Source organism: Dryas octopetala, chromosome 7, assembly GCF_963921425.1.
Source record: "Dryas octopetala chromosome 7, drDryOcto1.1, whole genome shotgun sequence".
Taxonomy (NCBI): Eukaryota; Viridiplantae; Streptophyta; class Magnoliopsida; order Rosales; family Rosaceae; genus Dryas; species Dryas octopetala.
This window is the reverse complement of record NC_141372.1, coordinates 4,586,711-4,598,491: the sequence shown is the minus strand read 5'-3', so window position 1 is coordinate 4,598,491 and position 11,781 is coordinate 4,586,711. Positions and strand designations below refer to the sequence as shown.

General features: G+C 36.4%; 2 protein-coding genes across 2 annotated transcripts; both read right to left on the bottom strand.

Moving 5' to 3' along the window:
- Nucleotides 1-13: 13 nt before the first annotated feature.
- On the bottom strand, nucleotides 14-3,102 carry LOC147278760 (triacylglycerol lipase OBL1-like). Its single transcript, XM_086252316.1, has 5 exons — nucleotides 2,784-3,102; nucleotides 2,071-2,258; nucleotides 1,922-1,955; nucleotides 573-1,204; nucleotides 14-301 (listed from the first exon to the last, which is right to left on the bottom strand). Exons 1-5 carry the CDS (start codon nucleotides 3,100-3,102, stop codon nucleotides 14-16), a joined length of 1,461 nt encoding a protein of 486 aa, XP_086108442.1.
- Nucleotides 3,103-10,269: 7,167 nt separating this feature from the next.
- On the bottom strand, nucleotides 10,270-11,022 carry LOC147278759 (transcription factor HEC2-like). The gene has a single exon (XM_086252287.1). It carries the CDS (start codon nucleotides 11,020-11,022, stop codon nucleotides 10,270-10,272), a length of 753 nt encoding a protein of 250 aa, XP_086108413.1.
- Between the last annotated feature and the right edge of the window lie 759 nt (nucleotides 11,023-11,781).

Genomic DNA, 11,781 nt, shown 5'->3' with positions numbered 1-11,781 from the left:
AAATGTTGCTATATCAGTCGAGTTTAGAATTTTGTTGAGGAATAGGGTTTTGGAAGTGGGTAAGTGAAGGAAGGGATCCCAACCGTGTAATATTGACATAATCTTGAGGACCATGAGCTGCCAATCCCGGAATTACCAAACCAACTACCCTCAGCAATCTCATAAACCACCCTTCCTTGTATTCCGAACCTCTTATTAAAGGGAGGATAAAACTCCTAATCAGCTCCCAAATTGCATTTAGGCTCTTCGGTATGACCCATAATAAATTGAAGTAGTTCTTGTTGGGTTCCTCCTGCAAGACCTGGATCCAACCAAGATGCATTTTTAGTGTTAGTGATCGTACAAAGAAATTCTATACAACATAGGTATACAATAACTCTATAACCCTTGTTGCATATGTACAACGTTTGTCTCAAAATAACTCATCTATTATGAAAAGACTGGTATCCCTCAAATGCTAACAACTTATTATATAAGAGGCACATCATATAATACACTTATTACATAATTCAAAAGTTGTCATGTAATACCATGTCTACATGCTAGAGAGAGAGAGAGAGAGAGAGAGTGACCTTTCCCTTGTAGAAGCTGTTGTAGTAAAGGCTTGGCACAAAGTGCTTAAACAAGAGAGTTTGATCATCATAAGGTATCCTAGGCACCATGTCATTGCTATAAACATACCTCATATACCTCACCCCATATTTCTCTAGCTTCTCCTTCATAAACTCTCCAAACTTCTCATCCCCAACCCTGGGCTGTCCAAAAGTGTACACCCCCTCCAACCTCTCCAGCAACCGTTCATGTGGCTCGTGCATTGCCAACACCGCCACAAACATTATCGCCAGGGCCCCGCCCAAGCTGTGCCCTGTCAATATAAACTTTGCACTCTTGTTCTTTTCCAGTATGTCTATCAGCATTTGTCTGATTTCGTAGTAAGCAAACTTATGTTGGTCACTGCCTTGTTGTTCTAGTTGATCATCAGGTTCAAGGGGCCAGCTGTAGTTTTTTTGCATGCCAAGAGCTTTCATGAAGCCGCCATGGGTCTTCCCAACTTTGGGGAACTCGCACCATGAGATATCGAAATCAGTCCTCCATGCATCCGCATCAAATGGGTCGGTGCCTTTGAATGAGACCACAATCAAGTTAGGGTCTGACCTTGTGTCTTGGAACACCAAGGCTTGTGTTGAATCTCGTCCCTGGTAACCTGTGGTATTCAAACATTTCCATGAATAATTATTTTAGTAAATGGGCCTTATAACTTTAGGCTTGGATTTCAGGGCCCCATTTGGGCCAAACTTTTTTAATAAGATTTGGGCTCAAATTTTTATTGACTAAGAAAAACTTTTTTTTCTTTTTTCTTTTTGGATGTTTGTATGAGCAAGCACACCCAGGTTGGATAGAAAAACGATTGAGGCAAGCGTAGCTTCCCCTAGTGGCTAGTGTTTGCTGAATCCTCAACATTTGGAATAACGTAAGAATTAGAATTAGAGACAAGTTTAGAGTTTTATATTTGTCCTACTTCCTTACAACTTTGCTTACTAATTGCTTTCATGTGTCTAGTCATCCAATGCTTAATTAATTCCATTATTAGTTTAAGCTTATTTGTGGGGTTAGAGTACATCATCAAACTATGCAATATTTATTTGTATTCATATGAAGCAAACAGAGTTCTTGCCACAACAACTAGATCATGTTCATCAACAATTAATGGGTTTGTGAATGGGAAAATGGAATGCTAAATATCAAGCAAAGTGATCATGAGTCTGAGTCATGACCTACATATCAAGCACATTAATTATATATATCATTTAATTAGAAAGCCAATTCTGCTGTAGATTGTTTTGCTCATGGATAAATCCTAAAAACAGTCATATATATGATCTTTTAAGGAATATGCAATTAATTAAGGTTTGTTTCTTACCATTCCAAAACTTGTGAAACCCCAAGAATTTCATCTGCGCACTCCAAAGAATAAAAAATCAATTAATTCCGATCATCATCATCATCATATGCACATAATGACATTGGTTATATATGCATATATAGTACTAATGCTAATTAATTACGTACCTTCCAGTGATCCCTGACAACAATTTCACTGAGGTCTTGGTTTTCATATGACAATTTAGCAGCCATCATAGAGAGCACCCCTTTATATCTTGCATGGTCAGGTTTGATGTTGTCATCTAATTCAATGCGTCTATCAAGATTTCCCAACACGGTTCTGGATGATAAAGAATCGGGGCTCACCACCTTTCCTGCACACCCATATATCCATTTAGTCATGTATATATAAGCACTGAAATTAGCAGAATATAATGACCCTTTTAATTAGTTATTTGCTGTTTTGAGTCATGCATACATTAATTAATAACTGGAAAGATTGAAAGGTTATTGATGATTCATTTTTCAACCATGGTCATTGACTTGGGCTGTATTGATTAGTAATACATTGAAAAATCTCTTAAAATCAATAAGCGGGATCCTTAATTCTTTTGATTTCAAAACCGAAACATTTTCTAGCCAATTGAAAGTAGTTTGGTCCCATAATCAAAACTCCTTCAAATCAAACCGAAAAAGACACCGGTTTCACAATCAAAACGCCTTCATACCAAAATAAAATTAAGGGGTTTTAATTAATGAATTCCTTTGTTAAAAAAATTAAAAAAAGCTTAATTATAAACGTTCAGTTAAGAACTAGCCCGAGTAAGTACATAATTATCAACATACATATATCTACAAGACTACAACTAAGTGGACCAAAATACACATGACCTAATTACCTTTGAGCCGGTTTATGAAGAGCATGAATAATCCGCCGTTGCTTGATATAAGATTGAGCCACTTCTGGACAACTTTCCCAATCCAAGCCATGGGGTGTGTGGAGAAAAGGAAGCCATATTGCACTACAACAGAGATGAAGATGAGCCACCTGCGTTCAAAGTTTCTTGGCTTCCGGCCTTCCTCTTCCGAGCTGTTGATGAATCTTCTTTTTTCGATATCGGAGGAACACAAGAGGCGAATGAGCTCAATGAAACTTACCTCTTCTGGCTTCAAAAACACATAATTGTCACAGACACGTGCATGTTCCTTTGAAGCCATGTTTTAATAGTGTGGCTTCGAACCAAGGAGATGATGATGATGAAGATGATGGGCTGCGATATGTCAAAGTCTCAACAGATACTACAGATCAACCATATATATATACAAAAGTAGGACGTACAGTGATTCTATATATGTCTATATTTATATAATGTGCCCTACCATAGGAAATTAAGGAATATCTATTATTTGAGAGTACTGGTTGCTTAATTTATTGCATTAACTTGTTAATCTTGGGTTTTCATCTATATATAACGGTAGCTAGCCATGTTGGAATTTTCGCCTAAACAAGACAAAAAGTAGTAGTTGTCCTTCTCTTTTTGTTGTTTTCTGTGTTTTTCTTTTTTTACCTTATGCATTTCAGTTTCAACAGGAGTAATTTATTACCTTGATGTGTAATTTTAACAGATTAATCACCAGAATTAACAAAGGTTGAAGAGATGGATCGCCAAATTAACAAAGGTCAATTAAACAGATCACTCACTCTATTCGTATAGTGTGGACGTCAGCAGAGCAATACCCAAGATAAACTACAAATATACGGTGCGTTTATCTGCACTCGAGACAAACTATATATGTGTATATATATATATATAGTACTCTATTCTATAACACGGAAAGAAAAAAAAAAAAATCACCTTTCTATTCATCATGCATGGATTACCTTAATTTCATTCATATGTAATGTTAATAACAAAGTAAATCTTAGTAATTAATATGCATGAGAGTCTGAACTATACTTAATTTCCTTTATTTAAAAGAAAAAGAAATAGTGAAAGGTCGAACTCTTCCTGTGTTTAATCATCACATCATTTGAAATTCTGCATATACCATCAATTTTTTCATTCAAATTAAACACACCGTACCCCTTACATGATTAGGTCAAATAAGGGAATAATTAGCTAACAAATGATTAAATTAAAACTATATGACACGAACTACAGAGAATTTGCTGACTAATTGGTGATTAAGCTCTTAAAATAAATTACGTACACGGGTTCAAGATAGCACGTACGTCCATGGGTGCTTGGTTTAACTAGTCAAGCTTGGAATTTTGCAAATCAAGTCGTACTACTCTCTCGATCACACAAAGTTAATTGAGACACAGTTAATATAAGTGGCTGGACCTATATTAATATTTAATTATGTCAAACCATTGATCATTGCGCGCGTAACACTAACAATGATGCCTATATCTTCTTCACGATTAACGTTCAAATTAAATCGAAGAATTATAGTCACGATCGATGGGTCTTGTAAGAAACCTATTTATTAAGACCCTTTAATCTCCCAATCCGCTGGTAATGCCAAATCGCCAATATAGACCAATGTTTTAAACAAATTTACTGTCAGACTGTATTAATATAATATTAGGAGATATTTCTCCTTATTTATTTTTTTTATTTTTTTATTTTTTTATTTTTTTCAGTCAAATATGATTTCTTTTGACAAAGCCCTTTTAGCTTGTTAAATTAAGAATTGTTAGAAAAATTATTGGATATAACCAATATACCGCTACGTGGTATAACCAATCTAACGTGTAAGAATATTATTAGACGGTATATTTATATTAGTAGGGTATAATATTAATAACATCTACTCATATTATGATACATAGATTAGTTATACCATGTGGCACTGTGGCAGTGCATCGCTTATACAAAATAATTTCTCGAATTGTTAAATCTAATTTATGTGCAAGTTTACAAAATTATAATCAACCACAGCTAGCTAGGATGATAGTTGGATTAGATATTAATGCGGGAGCATTGCTCGGGCTCAAGGGTGGGCCTATATGGTTCCAGGTTTGGCTAATCCGTAAGGGTGGAAGTCCGAATGAGTAGTCATGGAGAGTGTGCTCTCGAGTCTGGTATTAGGTGATTTATAGGATTAGGTTGCGCCTCTTCTAACAGCTATGGCTTTTGGAAATATTGGTTGCGCTTGTTCACATCAGATATTCCACAGATACATATGGATTGGATTACATCCTTGCTTCACTGAAAATTATAAGGTCTTTTCTGGGCTGTCCTCTTAGTTGTATTCTATTAGTTTTTTCCTCAATTATTTTATTCATAGGTAAAAGCAAACTTTAGAGAAAATTATAATTTAGGTGCTTTATATAATTTAGTTTTCAAAATATTATCCGAAATCTTCAACTTATGGTTTTCGAGGGACCATTTGGGGCAAGAACTTTCTTCTCTTTTTCTTATTTTTTTATTTTATTTTATGAATTATTGTTCTTATTGAAGAATGGCTAGTCATAGGCTCATAGCCCATGAAACCAAAATACAGAAGGCTAGAATCTTCCATGTTTAAAAAGCACAAATTGGGCCTTCTTGGGTCTCTAAACTCTATTCGCACTTCGCAGTATTTTAATGGTGGAAGTATATATGGCCAGCCCATGGCCCGGATCTACGTTTCGGCCAACCCAAAAAAGCATGCAATATTCTTCTCAAGTTCAAAGATGACGCTTCTAAATACACCCAAGAATTTGATCAGAAGACTCAGTAACGTTACCCCTAGATCAATGTACATTTAGAAAAAAAAAAAAAAAAAAAATCGAAAAATCGAAAGAAAAAAACCCACAAAGGATCGGTAGCTGAGCATGACCTTTATTTCTATAGCATTTACACCAATTACACAACCATATTGAAAAAACACTCCAGCTTACAGTTTTACCCCTAAAGATCCATGCATGTGAAGCTTTTAACTCCTTCCCAGCCTTCCTATTGATGATGTTTGGCCATGAGTAATGATAATAATAATAATATGGGGGTGGTGGGGTCTATCCTGTCGATGATTCTAGAAGTAGATCGAATTGGGACAAAACTTCAAGGAAAGTTGATTAAATTGGATGTGATGTGTTGTGTTGTATTTGAATGCAAATACATCCCACCTAGCTATCAAAAGGACAGATGCAGTGAGCTAGGAAGAAATAATATTATTGGGGATTGTAATTAGGGTATGCAAGAGATTTAGATTGTACGTACCTGTCACTCTCAAGTCTCCGACCTCGTCTCCCAGCTGAGGCTGGGGGTCCCCTAGGACCCCTACAAAATCTAATCCGACCAACCAACATGCCCTAATCCCCATTTTTGTATTCTACCCATATTACTACTCTTAGTCATTTCATCATTTGGTTGCCCTTATCTTATTCTTACCTTCTTCACTTATTAGGTTACTAGCAACCCAATCCAATCCAATCCGTTCACATATATTATAAACGAAAAAAACCCAATTTACACCTCAATATTACAAGTAAATTTTCCATATTACGTAGGAAGTTGGTCAACAATGTATATCAAGTTTACACCTGCCCTCACGTGTAGCCACATTCTGCACATGAAAAGACGATAAATGGAGAAAGATACAAATAGTTAAATGCAGCCCCACCCTTGCATTATGCAAACCAAGTGTGGATTGGGAGTCGAACGCATAACCTCTTGCAAAAAGTACTCTACACTACCAGAAAATTGGCCATCAGCCACTGTCCACATCTGTGGGCTTTACCCAATTTTTCCACTGTTATCTGTGTCTAACCCAGCTAGCTACGGAACAGCTACTAAAACTGGGTCAGTGGGTACTACTTGGGTGGGTATAGGCCATTCACTCACATTTTGTGTAAAACGGTGGGATAATACCTTGAAAGTTCTGTACATCAATATCAATAAAATAGATTCATTATTATATTAAACTAATTATTTTTTAAATAATATAATATGGCATGAATGCTGGACTCACTATCTTAATTTGTAAACCGTGAGTTATTATTTTTATATTTAAACAAATACATGGATTTATTCAAAATATTTTAATAATATTGCATTTTTTTAATCACCATCAGTCCAAGAAATCGCTGCCATCGGGCCACTGTCGGACCAGGTTCAACTGCTTGCCCCTTCTTGTTAAAAACCATCACCTCTGGTCCATTAACTGCCCAATTTTCTATGTTTCGCCCTCGACGTTTGCACAGCTCACTTCCATCACCATCTTCGATTTCTTCAGCGCTATCATCTTCGTCCCATTCCCTGGAACGTTGAGTAGCTCCCCATTATGCATATCAGCTAGTGGGTTTAGTGGCAGCAGCATTCCTGTGTCGGCCTCTAGTGAAACAAGATCATCATCCACAAACTCATGCATCTGTACAAGGATATGAACAAGCTAGCAGTCAATAATAGTTCATATAAATTCATAGCTAAATAATAAGTAGCATCTCATATGTGGTAATGAAGTACTTGCCTTTTACTAAGAGCTGAGTTCACAAATTCCTTCTCACACACCACCGTCGCAGCAGAGAAGAAGGGTGAGGTGGACTTTGTATTTGGGTGTTGTATTTCTATTGTCAAATTAAAGGGATAAGTTTGTTCTATTTATCAGTCTTTGGGTGTTGTGTAGGGAAGTTCTAGAATCAGCTTTTTTAATTTGTATTGTACTTCTGTGACTCTATTAAAGTATTAACTGGCAATTAGATTGTAAAATAGGCGGCAATTTTTTGGATTAATTGTTGCCGCTCATTACACCCACCGTATATCACACGCAAACAAAAAATCAATCACATAGGAAATATATCTGTGATATTTTAGGCCTAGTCGAAATTAGCTCTGTTACACACTTCTCAACCATCCACTTGCTGTCTGACAGTGATTAGAAATGCGAACTCTAGCACAGAGAATATCATTATTATTGTGAATATATATAAAAAGTTAGAAAAAATATATATATATTATAATTGAATAAATTAATTTTTTAATCTATAGACATAGATATACATATCTGTGAGATCTATTCTCACATATTCTCATCGATCAGTGGGTTTTTTGAACTTAATAAAAGGAATAGCATTGACTGAATTGAAATTTGTCACAGAATTTTATCTGTGGCTAAAAATTTGTTCCTATTGGCCAATTTTCTGGTAGTGCTAATACCATGTTAGATAATTACTATACTCTAAAAACTTAATTTATTAGGAAATTGGCCAACAATATATATTAAGCCTACAACGAATTTGTGTTTGACTCTCTTATTACATGATAGATTGCGAGAGAGGGTTTTTTTTCCCAATATTACAAGATTATTTAATGTCACAACGTCCAACTTTTGGAATCCCAAGCAATTACCCAAAGTGTGTGTGTGTGGAGAGATACAAAGTACATGTGGGTTATGGAAGGCTCTATGCTATGTTCAAAAGACAAGGGGCCGGGGCACCCTCTTACTCCATTACAGAATTACAGAATGGAGAAGACCTTCAGGAATCAGGATGAGGATGTTGGGACCTTAATTAGCCAGATGTCTCGTCTCACATGGGTCTTCAGAAGACTTGTTTGTTTGACCCTTACATGTTATTTATTTATTTATTTATCATGATGTCTATCATGTTAGCCTTCCAATACTCTTGTGTTTGTATCTCTCCTAGATTGTATTGGAATTGGTTGGGATCGATGTGGATGGAAGGAATAAATGGGTTTTGTTGAGACATATGTGCATGATCCTTGCATTGAGACATTAGCACTTCTGTGTCTTTAGATCCTGCATTGGGAGGCAACCTAACCTAACCTACCCTTCAATCCCATTTCTCAATCACTATATATGCATGCATTGACCCCGGCCTTTTGCAATATATGTGCGAACAATTACATCAATTGACCAGCCTTATATATGTATATTTAGTTGGAAAATAAATATATAGTAGAGTGAGGCTCAGCATATATCGATCCAATTGTATTTTACAGTATGTCCTCACACAAAAGAGATAAGAACTCTAGCTAGTAATTAGCTAGAAAGGTGTAAAAGTTCCCAGATAGTGTTGACTGTTTTGGAGGCCTCCCAGGTGTCCCATTCCCCTAGCTAGCTATATACATATATATGTCCAAATGCAAAGCAGCAAATTAGTACGTTCAAGTTTTGGGGGGATAAGATCGAACTCTTCATTGATAACCCTTCCTAGCTACTTGATTAGCTAGTTCCCAATTATTATGAACGCACTGCTTGCTATTGTATTTAATGTTTTTCTTAAAAAACCAACTAAATAATAATAGATTAAAGGGATGAATGCATATATATATGCATTGTTGGCACTGTGATCCACGGTGGTGTGCCAGGTAGGATTGAGTTCACGTGTTAGCAGTTTTGAGCAGCAATAAGGGTGGTGTGATAGGCTGAAAGCAAAAACAACATTATCACCACTTTGCCTCTAATCCGTAAAAGCTAGCACCACCGTTATATGTCAGACATTCACGTGGACTTCCCATGCATTCTTCTCTATGACGACATACCTACATACATATCATGACATGGAATTAAAACATGCTCCATCATTACTCATATATATATATATACTTTCACCAATTCACCCTCACAGTAATTCATAAATTGCACAGTATTTTTAAGTATTAGTGTTTTTAAGGGTTTTGGACTTCTTCAAATTAATCCATTAATGATTGATTTTAAGTTAGATCTTATATTTTCTTTTATGGTATCAAAGTCATATTTATTAACGTATGTTAAGTCGAGTAGTCACACATACTTCAGATCATTTAATATAAGTTATCCACATATAAATATAAAGTGTGTTGTCTCATATTAATTTTGAATTAAAGGCTACAATTTCCTTCACAAGATGCTTAAGCTAGCAATTGTTAAAAAATTTGAGGGTGCGTACAGGTGTCGCCAAGCAAATGCAAAAGCATTCAACTTTCACATGTCTAGCTACAATATCCCCAACCCTTCTTCCATTGCTAGCTCCGTCTACATTATTATCAATCTGTTCTTTGTCTCTCTAGATTTTTCTCCTCAGGCACACAATGATATATAATATATATTACATACATTATTATCACCCTGTCAACGCACTACAATTATTATTATACACGTTTGTATTTCCAAGGAGACATCCTATGCCAACACTTCTCCGATCTGATGTGTGCAATTTTCATTGCTCTTTCAAAAAAACAAAAGTCATCTTCAATTAAGGGAGATTCATCATTATTTAATATGAAGATCGAGGACATGGGCGGATTACAATTAAGCTTAAAATTAAGATGAACATAATATATAGCAATGCATGTTCCTTTACAATCCCACAAACAATTAATGATCGCATTTATACTACATATAATTATTAGCTACGTAGGAAGGTACTCTGATGAATTGAAGTAGCTAGCTAATTAATCAACCAAAATGCTGCACATTCTGATGATGAGGAGCTTGGTAAGAAGAATTAGTAAGGTAATTATTAGAAGAGCCGCTAGACATTGCCACAGGGAATCCAATCCCGGGACTGGGCCTATTGACCGCAACTCTCTCCAGCGACTGAACTTGAGTCTTCAAAAACTTGACATAGTGAATGGCCTCGTCCAACATGGAGGCAGTGTCCATTTTAGTCCCTCCCGGGACAAGTCTCTGGAGTATTCTAATCCGCTCGCTAATCCTCTCCCTCCGGTGCCTCGCCGCCACGCTCTGAGGGTCCTTGGAAATCTTCACGTTCCTCCTCTTTGGCGGCTTCACCGCCTCCGGGTCGATGTGAATCGGCTGCATGGCCGCAATCCTGAATATCATCTCCCTCATCGCCGCCATGGAGCTCCGCTTCTGTGACGGCGATGAGAAGACATCCAATGAACATGACCTCCCTCCAACCGGGTTTCGATTTGGATTGGATTGGTGGGTTGGGGTGCTGTCAGTGAATGATATGGTGGATGGCAGGTTCATCAAGGATGGTGAAGGTGAAGGACCAATATTATTATCAACATAATGTGGACCGATGCTATTGCCACTTGTTGCACCTGCACAAAAATCATCGGATAGTGGAAGCTCAGAAACATCGTTAACGTTGTAGGCTGCGCACAGCTCCGAGATTTTGTCCATTTGCATCATCATCATCATCTCCATCTGCTCATCCTCGGATTTTTGCTGCTCAATATCCATTGATATTGCAATTTGCTAGCTAGCTAGTAGCTTCGTTATTATTTTCTATTATAAAGGAATATATATATATATATATCCCAGAAAAAGAGAAATTTATGAGCATCAAGTTCGAGAAAAAGAAAAGCAAGGAGTTAGAGACAAGTACAGCTGAAGGCTGAGATCGAACTGATGGAGCAGAGGGATGGGGAAGAAAAAAGAGTGTGAGTTTTTATCAGAATGGTTGCAGTGAAGGAGAGAAATACACAAATTGGTAAGAAACAAGATAAAATTGAATTATATAGTGATATATTGGGCACAGACTATCACTCCAATGGGAACACTACATATACACACTGTGTATGTATATATATATATATATATATGTGTGTGTGTGTGTGTGTGTGCTCCATAAACAATTAGTGTTGATAAAATAGCTAGGCTGTTGTAATTTTTGGTCGATCTTTTATTTTGTTGGTATATATATTGGTCCATCTTTTATTATTATCACAAAGCTGTTGTTCTTTTTTCTTTTGTTTCCTTGATTTTTTCCCTTTCTTTATTGGGAAAACAATATCTTCTTTAGTTAGAGGGATAAAAAGTTAAAACAAAAAAGTCGATATATCTGATAATTGCTAGCTAGATGTGGAAGAGCATCAGATTGAAGCATGCTCTCTATCATTTCCATCTAGACCATTAAATTAACAAGCTAGTGGGCAAGCTCTATCGCCTATATACCTATATATATAGTAACAATTGACCAATGACCAAATCTAATTCAAT